We start from the raw sequence: 17,934 nt of genomic DNA, 5'->3' as shown, positions 1-17,934 counted from the left end.
ATGAAATCAAGCCAAGTCTCAATTAGTGTGGTAGGAAAAGACTCACTTTATGGTATCATCATGAATTAGACTTGGATATAAAACCCCTGTTCCACTATATTTGAAGATTCATAAGGAGACCACACAATATGTAACCATAGAGAAGGTAAAAGAAAAGCATAAAGGTTCAATTTTTTACTACCCTGGTAATCCTCCTACAAAGATCTCAATTTTTTATAAGATTAAGGTGCAAAAGTCAAGTAAGTCAAATCAAAAGAGGGTTTCTGTCCATATAAGGCTAGGAGTCAATGCCTCAAATGACAATAACAAAGCTAAAGGCTATGTTGTTACTGTTGACCTGAAGGATAAATGCAATAAGTTCCTTTCACATGTGCTCTAAATGGATAGTAACTATAGGTCAAATGTTGAAAGGAAAACATATGCAGTAGTGATCACAAATTAAAGCTTAGAGTAGAAAGAAGAGTTGAACAATAGGGAGGACAATATATGTAACCATATCACCATAGAGGGTGATGATAAGGAAAATTCCTTAGTTGTAGAGAATGTAGAAGATGCTCCATCCGTATTTGAAGATGAAAATATTTGCATAATTCACTTAATCGTGTGATTATGTATTGCTATATGATACAAAATGTTTTTGATATTTTTATTTATTTTCAAATCTTGAAAAATTTTCGTTTTTCCAATATTGATATCATAGACATGATTCTTATTATCTGTATTTTTTTTGTGTGTGTTTTACATGATTGAGTACTTGGTGAATTAAAATTAATTTAAAAAAAAAACTTCAAGAATATTTAGGTAGTAAACAATCAATAACTATTTTATAACGATCTGAATAGGAATAGACATATTTAAAAAATTACTCATCACCCAATTTTTTATTACTGTTTGATCGGTAAATAGTAATAAAATTCTAAATTGTTACTAAGCATAGTGAGAATAGATAGTCCAAAATGCGGACAACTAATTTAATGATAATTTAGCTACGTTTTTTATTGTGGGAGTATGGTGCCGAATTTAGCAATTAATTTGCAATGCGACTAACCAGTAATAAAATTAAATAAATTTTTTAAAATTATAAAAATTATATAGTAAAATAATTAATGGTTAAAATTAATAAAAAAATTAATTAATAAATTTTTTAAAATATTAATAACGTTTTAATAATTTTTTAAAATAGAAAGATGGATTAGTAAAATTTGTCATATTTTGAGACTAAATAATTTTTTCTTATTTATTTTAAAACAATAGCAATTTAAATTATGCAATAAAAATAAACTTTTTCTTCTTTATATAAAAATAATTTGTCAGACGTTTTTATGTGATATGAATTAAATTATAAATAACAAGAAATATTGATTTTATTTAATAAATTATTATTTAATACTACAAATAATTTTATCAATATCACATGAAGCCTTCATTTATTTCACCCCTAACTAAACAAAACAAAATTTTAAATTTTACTTTCAAACAACAAAAAATTATCAAAAAAAAAAAAAAAAAAGAAAGAAAAGAAGAACAAGAACACTAAGCTTCTTAACGAATGACGCAGTAGAAACAGAGAGAACTGCATAGAATAGAAACTTCTATGGCTACCGTCAACAATTTCTTCCCCTCAGCATCTATCACTAGCAGCGGCCGCCCAGTGCTCCTTCCCAACGAGGTTGAGTGCCAACTACTTTCCGCCGTAGACCTTGAATCTGACGATGATCCCAACTTCCCTTCCTTCAAATCAGGTCTCCTCATCCTCACTACCCACCGCCTCCTCTGGCTTCCTTCCAATTCCACAACCCATTCCAATGCAATTGCAATCCCTCTATCCCTCATCACCCATATATTCTCTCCCAAAAAGTCCATCAAAGCCATCTTTCACTCCCCTCGTGTTCGCTTCCAGGTCTCCTTGAATTCCAAGAGCCTTGTTGTCACAGTGGTGGCCAGAGGGAAGGGGGACTGGGATGGGTTTTTGCCCAAATTCTTTGAGAATTGGAGGGGAAGGGCTTGGGAGACTGATACTGTGGGTTCCAGTACGGATGGTTCTGTGGCGACTGCGGTATCTGGTGCAAGTTCTAATTCGGGTGGGTTTTATTCAAGTGATGGGTCAGTAAGATTGGTGGGAGTTGCAGGGATTCTAAGGAAGGAACAGGAGATGTGGGAGAGTACGGACAAGAGCTTACAGGAAGCTTTCCAAGACTTAAATGCGCTTATGGTAATAACATTCCCTTAATGTTAGTTGTTTTTGGTTTGTCTGCTTCATGTTCTTAGAAGTTTGTTGAGTTTTCAGAGCAAAGCTAAAGAGATGGTGATGCTAGCAGAGAAAATGAGGCAAAAGCTCTTGTCTGGCTCAAACTCGCAAACATCAGCAGCTAATGATGAGGAAATGGGTTCTAAAGAGGAGATGCAGGATTGGTTGCTAAGTGTTGGTATCATATCTCCAGTCACAAAAGAATCTGCGGGTGCCCTTTATCATCAGCAGTTATCTCGACAGGTTTCTTTTTCTTTACACTCATCTTTGAATGTTTACCCGATTTGTAGAATCTCATGGACGAACTTCATAATATTATTTCAGTATGGTGCGTGTGATAGAGTGAAAGGTCAAATTTTGTGATGCAACGTCATATTATCATTTGGATTTTCTATTGCTATGCAAAGTTATATATATATTTTTTCAACCTTGTATCAGAACATTTTTTCACAAATCATGCTTTATCAGCTTCTCTTAAGGCAGCACAGGAATGTGAAGTTGTTCAACAAAATTTAATGCAATTGGTAAAAGGATGTCCTAGTAGCAATTTGTTTGGGGAAGATGGTCTGAATGACCAAGCTTCCCTTGCAGAAACTAAAAGTGTTATTATCTCTCCTTGTGCTTGCACGTTTATGTTGGATATGCCAACCATAAACTTCAATGGATTGGGAATTAACCTGAATTGAGAACCTATTAATTTATTAAAAACATTTTTTTATGTATTGGGAATTCAAGGGAGTGAAAACTTGTTGTTGAAATGATTTTCCTTTACTGCCTTCCAGTGTCAAAGTGGTGGGAGTGGGGAAACTGATTTTTTATGCTAAGCTGCTAACGGATGTTGAAAATTGCATAGCAGATGTTTTCAAGCGATGAGTTTTGGTATTTACATATAATGGTATTAACCAGAATCTTTTCAAAGACCCTACATCTTTTTAAGGTGAAGTTTATAAATAAATAGGAGTTTTGTATTCTAGTTTCCTATTCTAGGTCTCTAAAATTATGAAGTGTACAAAAACTCTTCTCTCCCAAGTGCTAGAGTGTTCAACATTCTCAAGTCCATAAAAGAGTAGAAACTAGTTAGGAAATAGAGAAAGAGGGAATGAAGGAATAAAGAGAAAATAAGAGGAGAGTTCTACATTTTATATTGGTATTTGGAATGCGTTACATTGGAGCTATCTGGCTCTGTGCATACAGTTCCAACCTCATCTCTCTATCTCTCTCTCTCTCTCTCTCTTAACAGCTATACTGTCCTAGAGAAAATAATTGCTTCTCACTTTTGCTCCTTCTATGCGGCACTTCCCTAGCAATCTTGTTGTTCCTTGGCCTCAATAGCTTTTCTTTCTGCATCTTTGTAGTGTAGATCTTATATTACTTGTTTTCATTAATTTGGTAATATCTTTAGTTAAAGTAGAATTTCTGATATATCTTCTTCTTTCCTAGAACAAAGCTACTTTTGTTTATTAATTCTTTTTGACATTCAGTTGGCAGATTTTGTCAGAATTCCATTAGTAAGAGCTGGAGGAATGATCAATCTTATAGATATCTATTGTCTCTTTAATCGTGCTCGGGGCACAGGTTTTGTTTGATAGCATAATGTGCTTTATTTTGTTGAAAATATTTTCATTTCATGAGTTTTTAATTTTGTAGCAGCACTTAAATGATATAGTGAAAGAATGGGTTTTCATTTTGTAAATATTTTCATAGAATTGATCTCACCTGAGGATTTGTTGCAAGCATGTACTCTTTGGGAGAAATTTGATGCGTAAGTATGATGTCTTCAACTGATTATGGTTGTTCATTTTGGATTAAAAAATATTTAGACTAAGTATTTGGAGACAATATTTTTTTTCCTTAAACATTCCTTGTCTTTTATATGATTGTACTTTGTTTGACAGACCAGTCATGCTTCGAAAGTTTGATAGTGGAGTCATGGTCATCCAGAACAAGTCCCATAGTGATGAGGAGGTGATCTCTTTTAACTTCATATTTACATCTGTTTTTTGAGTGGAATGGTACAATTAGCTAAAGGCTCATATTGGTAGCTTATTTACTTTACTCTTGGAAATAGTCTTTGAACTAAGAAAATTCTTAAAAGTGAAATTCTGTGAACCTCACTGTGATAAATATGACTCGTTAATGATGAGGAAACCGATAATATTTTATGAGGAAAGAAAAAAGGCAAAATTTTAAAGGTCATAAAATTGGATTCAAGGAATCAATAAGCTGTCTCATATAAAATGTTATATCCAAATTTTTTCCTGTTTTGACTTGGTAAAACTGCACATTTTGCAAGTTCTCTCATTTTTGAGACTCGAATGTGATACATGTCTAGCGCCCAGTGTGGTTGACTGGGTTGGGAAGAATTAGCTATGCGATCAACTGGGTTGGGTAAATTAGGAAAAGTGTTTGACTGCTTGATTGATAAGCATCTAGGCAGTCGATCATTTTTTATGTGGAAGACCACAAGTGTCATTGGAATATTTTGTTATATGCTTATATAGTGCTTCTAAATGTTTTTTGCTATTTGGATTTCTATAATCAGTATTTATACAGTAACTTGAGAGAATAATCGAGCTGTCAAATCCAATTTCTGTTCTTTCATTCTTTCTTTGTCTCTTTTGATTAGTTAACTAAAATTCTCAGTTATGATGTTTGTAACTTGGGCAAAGTAGACTTGATCAAAATGGGGCTTTCACTTAGCATTAATTTCTATGGAGATTTTATCTGGGTTATATTAAATGAAATTTCACTTCAGCATAACTAATACTATATGCATTGTTCAAATTTGCTATTTGGAGATATAGGTGCTGGCATAAGATAACATATTTTAACAATTTTATGGTTTACCTTACTAATTTGATTCATCACACTACATCTCTATATTTACTTATCTAGCTCGTGAAATCTCTCTTAGGTTTTTGCTCGAATCAAAACCCTTGTTACACAGCCTGATGCCCTCCAAGGTGGAATTACTGCTAGTGATGCTGCAATGACTTTGGGTATTGCTCCAGCTATGGCTAAGGAGCATCTTCTAACTGCTGAGAGCAGAGGTGTGTTTTTGTACACCTTTCTTTGATGTGCTAATAGTATAGCCTATTTAATATTTAACTTATGTCATGGGAAATTATTGGCAGGTATACTATGTAGGGATATAAGCCCTGATGGCTTTCGCTTCTACATTAATCTCTTTCCTGAAATCAATTCTGATGACATGCACATGTAAGTAAAGAGTCTGTACTTGCTTTTGCTTATTTGCCAATATTTTCTATACGTACACTCATTATCTCCACATGTTTGCCTTCTTTTTGAGGCTATCGTTTCCGGGGACAGAGCCAAATAGTTCAGTGGCGGCACTTTGAAGAAGCTTAAGAATATTTGAAATTCTTTATATTATATATGAAATCTTTTATTAAAATTTTTTTCTATTCAACTAATTAAATTATGACATTTGTTAAAAAATTTTATCCTAAGACCAGCTATAATTTACATTTTATTTATTGGTTGCTTAATAAAATAATAAAAAAGAGAAAAGAAACACAACTCAATTCTTCCAAAGATGAGGAAAATTAAAGGCAAAACTTTAATGTTATGTGTGACATTTTTGCGTTTTTCTTTGTTCTACTTAATATATTATATTATTAATGATATAACTTTACTGTTTTACATTATAGATCACACTTAGATAGAGAATATGACAATAAATAAAACCACATTAAATAATATATTACCTTCAAAAGCATTTTCAAACAAAACAAAAAGAATGAAGAATAATAAGCTTCCCTTTTAATTAAAACTTATTAAAAAATTTTAAATTAATAAAATTTCTTTGTTTTTTTTAAAAAATATAATTAGATGCAATTTTATTATTCTTAATTCCACTTCTCATTAATAATTAGTCATGAAGTTTTTATTTTTCTAGTGGTAGCATTTTTTTTTAAATCACTTCCTTATTATTTACTAAATTTTATTGTTAAATTTATTCAAATTAATGTATTTAATGTAGTAAAAACTATACCTATTGTCTATTTGCCTTGTGCATGTTGTGCCCACTCCACCAGTGTTCTTTCCCCTTTGGTTAATTAATGTGACAGTTTATTCATTTATTTACTTTTAAAAGCAAAAGCAAACAAGCTTCATAAATTACTTAAATCATAGTGCAATACATCAACAAGGATAGATGGAGGGAAGCCCCCGATCAACCAAGCTAGACAAAGAAACAGTTGCCCTTGCCATTACATGAGCACACTGATTCACTGATTTCTTATAAAAGAGAAAATACAATTAACAAGCTCATCAAGAAGAGCTTTACAATCGTCAATCACTTGACTATAATAAGTCAGATTAGGGTTTGTTAGAGCGAAGGCTATGCACCAAACAGAGAATCTGTCTCTAAAGAATCATTTTTAACCAAATATGGGCTTTTCATAACACAAGATCTCAGCCAAACCACATCAAAAGTTTCCAAAATTGGCTGTTACCCTCCAAGAAGAAAATGACTGAATATGATGATCATGTAACAACCATCCAAAACCAGATTTACTACATGCTTTGTCAATTGAAGCATCTACAACATTGCATTTAACTGGAGGACGCCACCTGACAATGTGAGATGACACCACTAAATTTGAGGCAGAATGCAATTGTTGATGAGTATGCCTCCATTCTTGCAGTCGATATCTTAGCTTGGTGTACAACAATGCCATCCTCTTATCTAACACTTGCCAAACAACCAGATTGCGGTGTTTCTATAGATACCAAACCAACATGAAAGCATCCTAAAATCATTTTTAAGTCATTATTTTGCAGAAGAGCAATCACCCTATCCACAACATGACAAAATGATGGAGATACAACAGCACACAGCCCCCAACAAATAAAGCATGCATAACAAACTCATCTTTGTAATCCATAATCAAGAGCAACAACATGGCACGTTCTTAGTGTTTATTTTAGTTGGTAAAACACCCAAACAGCTCTTCAAAGACAATGTTTCACTTGGGAGGGAACCTTAACTCTCCAAAAATGCTTCCAAATAGATTTAGACAATTTGAGAGCCACTAACAGAATTGTGAATCAAAGAATACTACGTCCAATAACCACTTTTGACCATATAAATTCCTCTTTTATCCCATTGCCACATCCACATATCAGTAGTATTTTGATGGCTCAAAGGAATGGAGAAAATTAACACAGCATCTCTTGCATAAAAAATCTCTAAAATTAATCAAGTATCCCAAACATATCCAAAAGGCACCATTAAGTCTCTGACCATAGCATTATCCATACCCTTATGGCTAGGAGTCCTTGTATAAGGTTCCTCTTTATCGGGTAACCTAGGATCTCCCCATATACATGTGCTTTCTCTTGACCCAATGCGAGGACAATATCCAACCTTTAAAAGTCTTCAAGTCTTCAATATAACCATGTATAACTTGGATTATTGCCCATAGATGCTTCAAAAAAGAAGTATGAGGAAAATAACGTGATTTAAAAATACGAGCAACCAAAGAGGTAGGTCTTCAGAGAAATCGCCATACTTGCTTAGGTAGTAGAGCGAGATTGAAAATACAAAGCTTTTTAAAGGATAAACCACCATGGTTCTAATGCTTACAATTTATCCCTGTTCACCCATCGAATACCATTTCCTTTTCCACTATTCTCCCAACAAAAGCTATTCATTTGCCATTCCTAGGTATTACAAATCTCCATTGACAACACCAAAAACACTCATTACATGATTCAATTTTGCTTGAGCCATTGTACACAAGCATTTCTGTGCCAGCTTTTGAGAGCAATTTCTTCTTCCAATCCCAATGTCTTTTCCACACCCCATCTACAACAAATTCAAACGCCTCCTTGTTGCAACCTATTAATAAAGGCAACCCCAAATATGAATCAGCATTACAAATTTGTTGAACCCCCAATATGGTACAAACATTTGTTTGTTAACTTATGTAGTATTAGGGCTGAAGGATATCTGTGAGTTCTGATAAATAACATGTTGGCTTGACTGATATGCCTAAGTCAAGGGAAAAATTTTCATTAAGTGTTAATCTTGTAAAGATGATGTTCATAAGTATAGAAATTGGAAGAGGCATAGTTCACCCACAGAATATAGGAGTTTGGGTGGATATATATGTACAGCTGTAGGTTAGTTTGCCTTGATAGATAGCATGAATATCTGTGAGTTCTGATAAATAACATGTTGGCTTGACTGATATGCCCAAGTCAAGGGAAAAATTTTCATTAATTGTTAATCTTGTAAAGATGATGTTCATAAGTATAGAAAATGGAAGAGGCATAGTGCACCCACAGAATATAGGAGTTTGGGTGGATATATATGTACAGCTGTAGGTTAGTTTGCCTTGATAGATAGCATGATTATAGGAGTAATAGTAGGAGCATATCTTGTCTTAATTGTAGAGTATTTCCATACTCAAGAATCTTGTAATCTATATGTGTGTAACAGTCAGTCATTTAGAGAAATACATAGAAAATTCAGAAATCTTCAGAGTTTTTACAAGGGGATTGATCTTAATTAAGGTGAAAAAGGCCAGGTTCGAATAGGTAAATTCATTTCTAATTCAATATGCATTTTTGAAAGGCTGGAAATTGGAAGAAGCAAAAAGGATTGTGCCTCATTGTCTAAAATTTGAGGGTCTATTTTTAGCTGTTACTTATCCACTTTTGATCTTAATTTATTTCTTTTATCGATAGGAATCCTTAAGAAATGCTTACGGAGTGGAAAGCGTACAAATAGGACATGCGTATCAAATCATTAGCATAATGATGCAAATCGATGGGTGAACCATAAGTAGCCAAGAATTGGACAGGAATTGTGTAAATTATAAGAATCATCATGTATCAATTGATTCATCAATTTATAAGGGCCACAAATGGCTAAATCCAAAATAGGGGGGTTGGAAGACAAAACTCAAGAGAAGGATAACAAATTAATGAAAGAAGAATGTGCATGTAGCCCAAGATAGTTTTAATTATTTTCATTTTAAAATTTTGACTTGCTAGTTTGGTACTTTGAGTTGGCCATAACACAGTCATTAGGTTGACTTTGATTTTATGTTTAGTACATGATTTGGAGTTAAAATATATACATATGTATATATATATACATATTAATTATCTACTATTAAATGTTTAATATCTTTTAATAAAGTTAATAGGAAATATATATATAATTTTTTTTTATTTTTCAAAAGTTGTACCAAATCTTACGGTTGATTCAATTCTCTATTCTTGATTCAAAAAATTAGGATTTTGATTCTCGATTCAAATATTGATTTGACACCTATATCCCTATCCGTGAACATCTTATTTTATTTTGTATGTGTGTGTGTTATGTGGTGGTCTGCAGTTCAAAGTTAGAGAAGTCCCAAATGATACGCTTTGGGCCTTGCTATCTTACTTTGACTGCATTCGTTTAAACATGGCCAATCTTTTCTATTGGTTTCTGCAAGTTGTAGCTTTGATGAGAGTTCTTGTTCCTTATCTGCAAACCTTGGACTTCTACATACTTGTCTCTTCATTCTGGAGTTTTTTTTTTCTTCCTTTTTTGCCCCTTCTCTCTCTCTCTCTCTCTCTCTCTCTCTCTCTCTCTCTCTCTCCCTGCTCCCCCCCAAAAAAAAAGCTTCATGTTTTTGGGTTTCTGAATTCCAAGCCAGTCCATGGTCCCTCCCCTCCCATTATTTGTATTTTCCTCACTGTGATTACTGAATGTTTTGATTGCATTATCAACAGTTGATTGAAAGCCTTATGCATGTTTTGTGATTATCACTTGCATTACAGGGTAAAAGATCATGGGATTTATTCTCTGTGGGCTCGAGCCGTATCTGCTTTGTAAACATGTGCTGTAAGGTCAGATATGATTTTATAGTTTTTTTATCTTTCTTCCGTCAAGATAACGGACCAGCATGATCACCTGATACATCAGTGCTTTCAGTTGTTGGGATTTGAGATTCTGTAGCAATTGGCAGAATTGTTTGGTACGTGGAGAGCTGCTATTTCTTATAGGCTGCAGCTTTTTATCATTTAAGTCCTGGATGGATGGATGGATGGATGGTTCGTTCCAATTGATGAAGCAAAGGTGAGAATTCGCTATATGAACTGTATTTGCTTGTGTTGACGTGGTAAACCTTTTCAAACAGCTGAACCATTTTGTATCAGATGCATCTGGAAGCAACTGAGCATTCATGGCCAATAATTTGCTACAGAAATGTGTATACATATTTCATTCAGAATACAATTCTAATTTTTGTCTAAATGAATATCACATATATGCTACAACTTATTTACAATAATAATTTTTTCTCAAATATTTGTTTGTGTACCAAAATTGGTGTCTCTCTCAATATTCCAACTAGCAGAATTGGAGCTGGAGAAGTGGTGAATGGGTGTTTGCTAGCTGCTATTTTTTTTTTCACTTAAATCAATGGGTTTTTTCTGTTATTTTTTCTTTTGCTGGAATTATTTCATCATAGAAGGTTTAAGTAGGTTTTCGTATTCCAATTGAATGCTTCCCTTTTTCGAAAGGAATTTTTTTTTTAATTTTTTCAAAGATCCAATTATGTTCTTATATTAATAATTATTTTAAGAATTTTCAGAAGATTTTGCATGGGCAAGTATGCATTTGCATCTCCTGAACCCATTTTCTCCCACTTTGCCCAATCTTATATATTAATATTAAGTATACATTTTCTATTTGGAAAATTTATGATTTAATCTATATTTTTAGAATTTAATATAATTGTCCAAAATTTCAAAAAAAATTTTATTGTAATTGTATTTAATTTTAAAATTAAATTTGAGGGGATGCCTTACATCACAATCTGTGGTATACAGTGACGAAACTAAAATTTAATACCACAGACGAAACTAAAATTTTAAATTAAGGAGGACAAATGGTAATTCTTTTTTTATCCTGTAAGAATTTTAGATCGTTTTAAATTATAAATGATTTTATTTTTTTAAAATATATTTTATTTATTAATTGATTAATATATTCGTCTTTAATATGCATGGAAAAATAATAAATAAATAAATAATTATTTTAAAAACAATTTAATAACATGAGTTATTTAATTTTAATGTAGTAAAATAAACAAAAAAAATTATAATAGCCTAAACAATATTTATACTTTTAACTTTAATCAATGTAAAAATATAATTAGATTTATTTTATTATAAGAAACATATAAAAATAGTGTTGAAATTTACGATTAAATTATTAAAAAAAAATAAATCTGATCATTTATCAACAAAATTTTATAGCATTTTTTTCCCTATTTAAAAATCATTTTTATAGAAATAAAAAAGTTAATATCAAAGATTTCTAATATTTTTTTATAAAATATATATTTCCTATTTGTATGACTATAATATATAATTATTAATATTATCATAGACATCTTTTTAATATATATGCTTAAAAATATTTAACAAACTATTAATATTTAATTCTGATTCACTATTTTTGTAATACAAAATTATTCTTCTATATATATAAGTGTGACAAATAAAATTAAAATACTAAAATTGTGAGATATAAAATGTATTTTTTGTCTTTTTATTTTTAATTTGAAGAAAAAAGTATAAATTTTTTTAAGGAAAAGGGGCAAATATTAATTTTATATTACAGGACTAAATAAATTTTAAAAAATTAATATTAAAAAGCAGAAGGGGCACTCCTTCGGTCAGTAGCTTCCCCACTGATGGTATATTATATTATTATTTCACTTAATTAGAGAAATTGATTAGGGTTATAATATAAGTAAATTTCTAAATCAAACAATTAAAATGCTTCATTGAAATCACTAATTTCCAAATCAACAGAGGAACGAAAGGAAGAACATGAAATGAAGTAGCCTAGCTATTGGCGTGAACGAGCTTCAACAGTTGAAAGCGACTCTCCACGGTGAACCCTTCAATATGGAAGGTTACAAGGAAGAAACACATTGTTTTTGAAATTGAGGCCATGCAATGTGGTAGGAACAAGGAAATAAGTAGAGAGAAACATAAAAGAAATTCAAATTTATTAATAATAATATTTTAGTTCTATTACAAAATAGGGAGATTTATAATTTAGTTTCTGGGTATTGCCATTATTAACAAGTCAGTCCCTACATTTTCAGAAATTTATTAAAACGTCTTTATCTTTTCTCTCCGTCAACAAAATAATTCTTCCGTCTATTTCTGCCGTTAAAAATATAGTAAAAAACTAAATTATCCCCCTTCTTTTCCTCCTCATTCTTCTTCATTGATTCTTCATCCTCTTCTTCTTCTTCTTCTTTGGTTCTTCTTTTTTTCTTCTTCGGTTCTTCTTTTTTTCTTCTTTTTTGATTCTTTTTTTATTTTTCTTTTTGTTCTTCTTTTTTAAGGAGGAGGAGGAGATTTTTCTTCTTCATCATCATCATCATCTTCTTCTCTTTCTTCTTCTTTTTCTTCTTCTTTTTCTTCATCATCATCATCTTCTTTTTCTTCTTTTACTTCTATTTTTTCTTCTTTTTTAAGGAGGAGGAGAAAGGACTATTTCGTTGACGAAAAGAAATAATAAAGACGTTTTAATATATATGAGAAAATATAATGACATTTTAATAGATTTTTGAAAATGTAGGGGCTGACTTATTAATAATAGTAATATCCAAGAACTAAATAAGGGATTTTATTTGAGGACAAAATTGGATTTTAAAATTTTTCTCTCTCATCCTTTATCTATTTTTAACGGAAAAGATGACAGAAGAATTATTTTGTTAACGAAGAGAAAAGTTAAGGACGTTTTAATAGGTTTCTGAAAATGCAAGGACTGACTTATTAATAATGGCAATACTTAGGGACTAAATTATAAATTTTCCTACAAAATAAGATCTAAAGAGCTCTGCTCCATATTTGTGTTTTTTGAGTACAAGAAGTGAATCTTTGTGCTTGCATGTGGATTTGATGGCTAGATAAAGGATTAAATTTTTATTATGGTTTTAGGTGCTTAATATTTTAGGAATCTCTTGAAAAGATGGTACGAGGGGATGCATATTTATTTAGCTTTTGCTTTAAAGTTTTCCTAAGGTTATTGGTATGTTGTAAGGTTGTTGTAAGAGAGTTTGAGTTGTATAAAGTCGATGAACAACAAGCTGTAAGATTTTTGTAAGCCCCAGGTTTGGCCATCAAAGGTAACTTCAACCATTGAACCTACATTTAAACGATTTAATTCAAAGTATGCTCATGCATTAGAATGTCATGAATGATTTTAGGTTGCTTGCATTAGAATCACAAATATGTTGTACTGCACTTTTATCTGTTAATATTAGATGGATATTGGATAACCCATCAGCCCTCTTGATATATTATGGTATGATTATGATATGATAGATATGGGAGTCAAGGTCAAAACTCATTCTACGCTCTTAGCATTATGTTAAGTGAAAGATCAAGTGGCCTATTTGATACTTCTGGCACCATAAATTATGATTTATTTAAGAGAAAGTTTTGAGAAGCACTCATTGTGGACTGGAAACCATTGGATATATGTAGGGCCATTGGTGATAAATCCACTAAGACGTGAAATCTTTATGATAAGTTGCATACATATGAGCATCTAATTTGATAAATTGATTATTTTATGAATGTTTCTACTCACTAAGCTATTCTAGTGTATTATTCTTTTCCCCTAACTCTAGGTTTGTAGAATCAGAGATAGAGTTGAAAGTCTCAGAGCCTTGGGGTATAGTCCTTTTACACAATAGTTCATGTAGTGGACATATAAAACTCTTAGTGGATTAGTATTGTGTAATGCCCTATTAGTTTTGGATCCTAATTCATATGATCTCTTGGAAAAGTTTCAAATTTCTAAACTTATGTTTAAATCAAACTATGTTACATGTGAATATTGTATGCATAAAGTATTTGATGACAACTCCTAGTGCATATTTACATTATGCAAATATGTTACTTCATGTGCTTAGTTTGATTTATAATAATATTTTCATGTATACTTTAAGATCATAATGGATTCTATCAGGTGTACCGGTATATATGTTAGGCTTGCTATAGATTCTGACGACCTTAAGTTGATTTGAATTTTAGTGCTTATACCAGTCCGATTTTATGATTGTTAGAGGTTGGTATCAGAGCCTTAAGTTCATATGGTAAAACGTAGAGTTTTGATGCTCATAGATGTTAGAAGGCAAACAAAATTAGAAAAATACATGTCTATTAAGGGTAAGATATAGTGTCTTGTTCTGTTATATATATATATATTTATGTGATGCCATGAACATGACTATGTGCATTTTATATTATGTTAGTTGTGAGGTTCATGTGTATTCACACTAACCATATAATTACTAATGTTTTGATGTTTAATGTTTAATGTTCACGTAATTTTATATTATGGTCCTTTCCAATTCTCGTCCAACTTACCAGACCTGGCATGCTCTCTTGTTACCTCAGACCATTAAGGACTACATCCTTTATAATAAAGCCTCAGAGCGTGACTTAGGAGGTTAATATCTGACATTTTATTTCTATAGGCGACCATCTTAATCAGTGCTTGTTCTGTAGTTGCCACTTGGTCCTCTTACAATTACGTGAAACCCTTATGTGTTAATTTTCATCAGAATCGATCGATGCTCTTATCTCAGGTTTTGATCTCCTTTCTTCCCTGTCCTCTATAGCAAACCTCCTTAAAGTTTCATCTCTAATAAGTCTTTCAATCTCATCTTTTAGTTGTCTACATTTTTCTGTATTGTGCCCATGATTTTTATGAAATCAGAAAGACTTTGTTCTCGCATGCTTGCTTTATCTAGGTGGTGAGCCATTTGACTTCTTTGTCATTTTTTATGATCCACATAAGTATGTGTATTCGTGAGTCATTTAATGGCATATAATTTCTAAACTTATCTTGGTAATCCCTGCTACATGATATTGGGCAACTCCTTTCACTTTCATAGCCTCGCTTATAGGACTTCTAAGTCTTACTTTGACTTAACTTCTTATCATCTCTCAATACTTGGACTTCATCATCCAACCGCATGTATTTCTGAGGCTTATCCATCAGCTGCTAATAGGTGGCTGCTGGATTTTTTATCAAAAAGTCCATGAACTTTATATTCCTAGTTCCTTTTCTTAAGGCCTCACATGCTATTTCGTGATTCAACTCTTCTATTTGTATCGTTTCAGTGTTAAAACGTGAGATAAAACTCCTTAAAGACTCGCTCTCACCTTTTCAAATTTTATGCAAGTCTGAGGAGAGCCTTTCAAGAGGTATGCAAGTATTAAATTTAGATTTAAAAAATATAGCAAATTGAGTAAAGTTATTGATAGAACTTGGACTCAGATGTTGATACCATTTCTGAGCCAAACTTGTGAGAGTGGATGGAAAGACCCAACACAGCACGAATTCGTTAACATCTTAGAGTTGCATTGTAGTTTTGAAGATAGTTAGATGGCTCCTAGGTTTGCAGTCCTATCTTACTTGTCCAAGCTGGAAAGTTTGAACTTTGTGAGAAAGGTCTCTACAAGAATTTCCTCTGACAGAAATGAGGCATCATCCATACCATAATCTTTCTCTTATTCCTTTTGATACCTTTGTACAACACGTATCAATTTTCAGTCAATGTCTTTTGGAGCCTCGTCCTATGATTCCTCATCCTCAACTTTGGCTTTACCTTTTGGACTGCGTGTGAATTGTCTCGGTCTAGGTTATTAGAGTCTCGAAGAAAGCTTCCTCCCTTATCCTAAGAGCCATGAATGAGGCCTTCTCCCGAGTTTTATACTACTCGAGAGTGCTTGCAGCTTCTTGATATATTGCATCCTCTGCTCATTGTTCAGACTATTGAGGTCAGACTCATTTACCATAGGAGGAGTGTTTTGTCTATTACTAGGAGTGGAGAAGACGATGACTTCCCTATTAGCAGTAGACTTAGAAATAGCTCATGAATTTTCAGCCATTTTAAGAGTAAAACGTAAGTAATGAAGAGGCTTTTAAGTGAAAAGATAAATGAAATTGGTAGGCCAAATTTATTCCAAATAAACAAGAGAAATCAATGGGACCCCGACAATGGAACTAAATGATGTTGTCGAAAATGAATTGAATATGACCTGTCAATCAGCAAAAAGAAAAGGTGAAGTTGTTAGCGCCTAGAGGCTGCCACTTCGACACTCAAGTTAGTAAGCTTTCAAGAAGGGCGAGTGTAAATAAAGAACTTGAGTTTTTAAAAGAGTGTGTTAGAATGCGTACATTGAACTCTGTATATACTTTGCTTTTATACTTTAATAAGATAGGGTTAGTTTGTGACTTTCTTAAAAATCTTACTAGTACCAACTAATAGATAAGAGATCCCGTAATTATAGGTGTAATGGGAATCTGTTGTACATTCTATAATGATAATTAGATGTCACAAGAGATTTGATCAGATATTCAGGGTGAGCCTTCTATTGTTTCGAATATGGATCATCCAGTTGATCGAATTTTCTTTCCTATAGGTGTAGGTGAGACCTGAATAATCAAAAGTCGCAATTTATTAAGTTGTATCACGTGATCCTATTATATGGTAACAACGTAATTATTGTGCTTTATCAATTATTAAAAATTTAAAGGGGACGCAATCAAAAATTCCATCTACTCACTTTTATATATTATATAATTAAATTATATATTTCATTTTTCAAAGAATTTAAATAATATTAAAATTAATAATATCTAAAATTAAGATAATTTTTAAAATTAAAATAATCTATATCACATAATATAAAATTATTTTATTATTAGATAATTATCTAAACACATCAATAATAAATGGTTTGCTTGAATTGAATTATCGTCTAAATCATATAAATCTTATTTAGTTTCGTCCTATTTATAATTGTCGAATAAAAATCATTATTTTTTAATAATTTTATTTTAAATAAAATTATCTATTTTAACTAAAATTAATTATCTATCTAATAATTATATATACATATTAGGTATATATAATTCAATGTAATAAATTTTATATAAAAATTAAATAAAATTCATTTATTTATATTTAAAATGTATATTTATTTTTGAAATTTTAAAAATTATAATATCTTAAAATTATGAATTACTTTTAAAAATTATTTTTAAAATTTATTTTAATTGTTTTTATAGAATAGAAAAAATATTATTTAAATTAAATTAAAATAATCACTATAAAGACATTTAAATAATTTTGGGGTGTTTCTCCTTCACACATTTATATATCTTATAGATTTAAAGATATTAAAATAATTATTACAATGTTAAATATTAGATTATAAATTTAAATTTAAAAGATGGAAATTGAAAGATACAATAAAATAATTATCAACAAATTAATATTTTAAAATAATAAAATAGTAAAGTGATATATGTTGCAGTAGTAAAAACTCAATCGAATTATAACCTCGTATATTTTAATTTTTTATAAATATATTAAAAATTTCAAATAAATTTTTTTAGAAAAAGAGTTTAATAGTTTAAATTTGAAAATATTTTAGATAGAATATTGAAATTTATTATGATGATGAGTAATTAGTGTCCAATGAAATTGTAGTTCAATTGTAATAGGAATCACTCTTTACTCCTTATAAAAAGCTACAAAATTTTCTTATTTTCTCTCATACTTTTTTTTTTTAATTTCTGAACTATAGCATCTTGTAATAGTGAATTTTAATTA

General features: G+C 31.1%; 1 protein-coding gene across 3 annotated transcripts; it reads left to right on the top strand.

Moving 5' to 3' along the window:
- Positions 1 to 1,496: 1,496 nt before the first annotated feature.
- On the top strand, positions 1,497 to 10,587 carry LOC110619420 (vacuolar protein sorting-associated protein 36). Of its 3 annotated transcripts, XR_002488672.2 has the most exons (10): positions 1,497 to 2,212; positions 2,288 to 2,491; positions 3,730 to 3,823; positions 3,953 to 4,010; positions 4,144 to 4,213; positions 5,163 to 5,298; positions 5,383 to 5,467; positions 10,052 to 10,120; positions 10,206 to 10,349; positions 10,430 to 10,587. XR_002488672.2 is itself a non-coding variant. In XM_021762854.2 (9 exons), the coding sequence occupies exons 1-8, from the start codon at positions 1,595 to 1,597 to the stop codon at positions 10,104 to 10,106; spliced, it is 1,320 nt and encodes a 439-aa protein (XP_021618546.1). In that variant the 5' UTR covers positions 1,497 to 1,594; the 3' UTR covers positions 10,107 to 10,120; positions 10,206 to 10,587. The 3 variants fall into 3 exon arrangements, 2 of the variants coding, with proteins under 2 accessions (XP_021618546.1, XP_021618545.1); XM_021762854.2 differs by having other exon boundaries at positions 10,206 to 10,587; XM_021762853.2 differs by having other exon boundaries at positions 10,052 to 10,587.
- Positions 10,588 to 17,934: the final 7,347 nt, after the last annotated feature.

The sequence above is a fragment of the Manihot esculenta genome, chromosome 7, assembly GCF_001659605.2.
Source record: "Manihot esculenta cultivar AM560-2 chromosome 7, M.esculenta_v8, whole genome shotgun sequence".
Taxonomy (NCBI): domain Eukaryota; kingdom Viridiplantae; phylum Streptophyta; class Magnoliopsida; order Malpighiales; family Euphorbiaceae; genus Manihot; species Manihot esculenta.
Note: the sequence above shows the minus strand (reverse complement) of the source record. Positions and strands in the feature narration are given on the sequence as shown.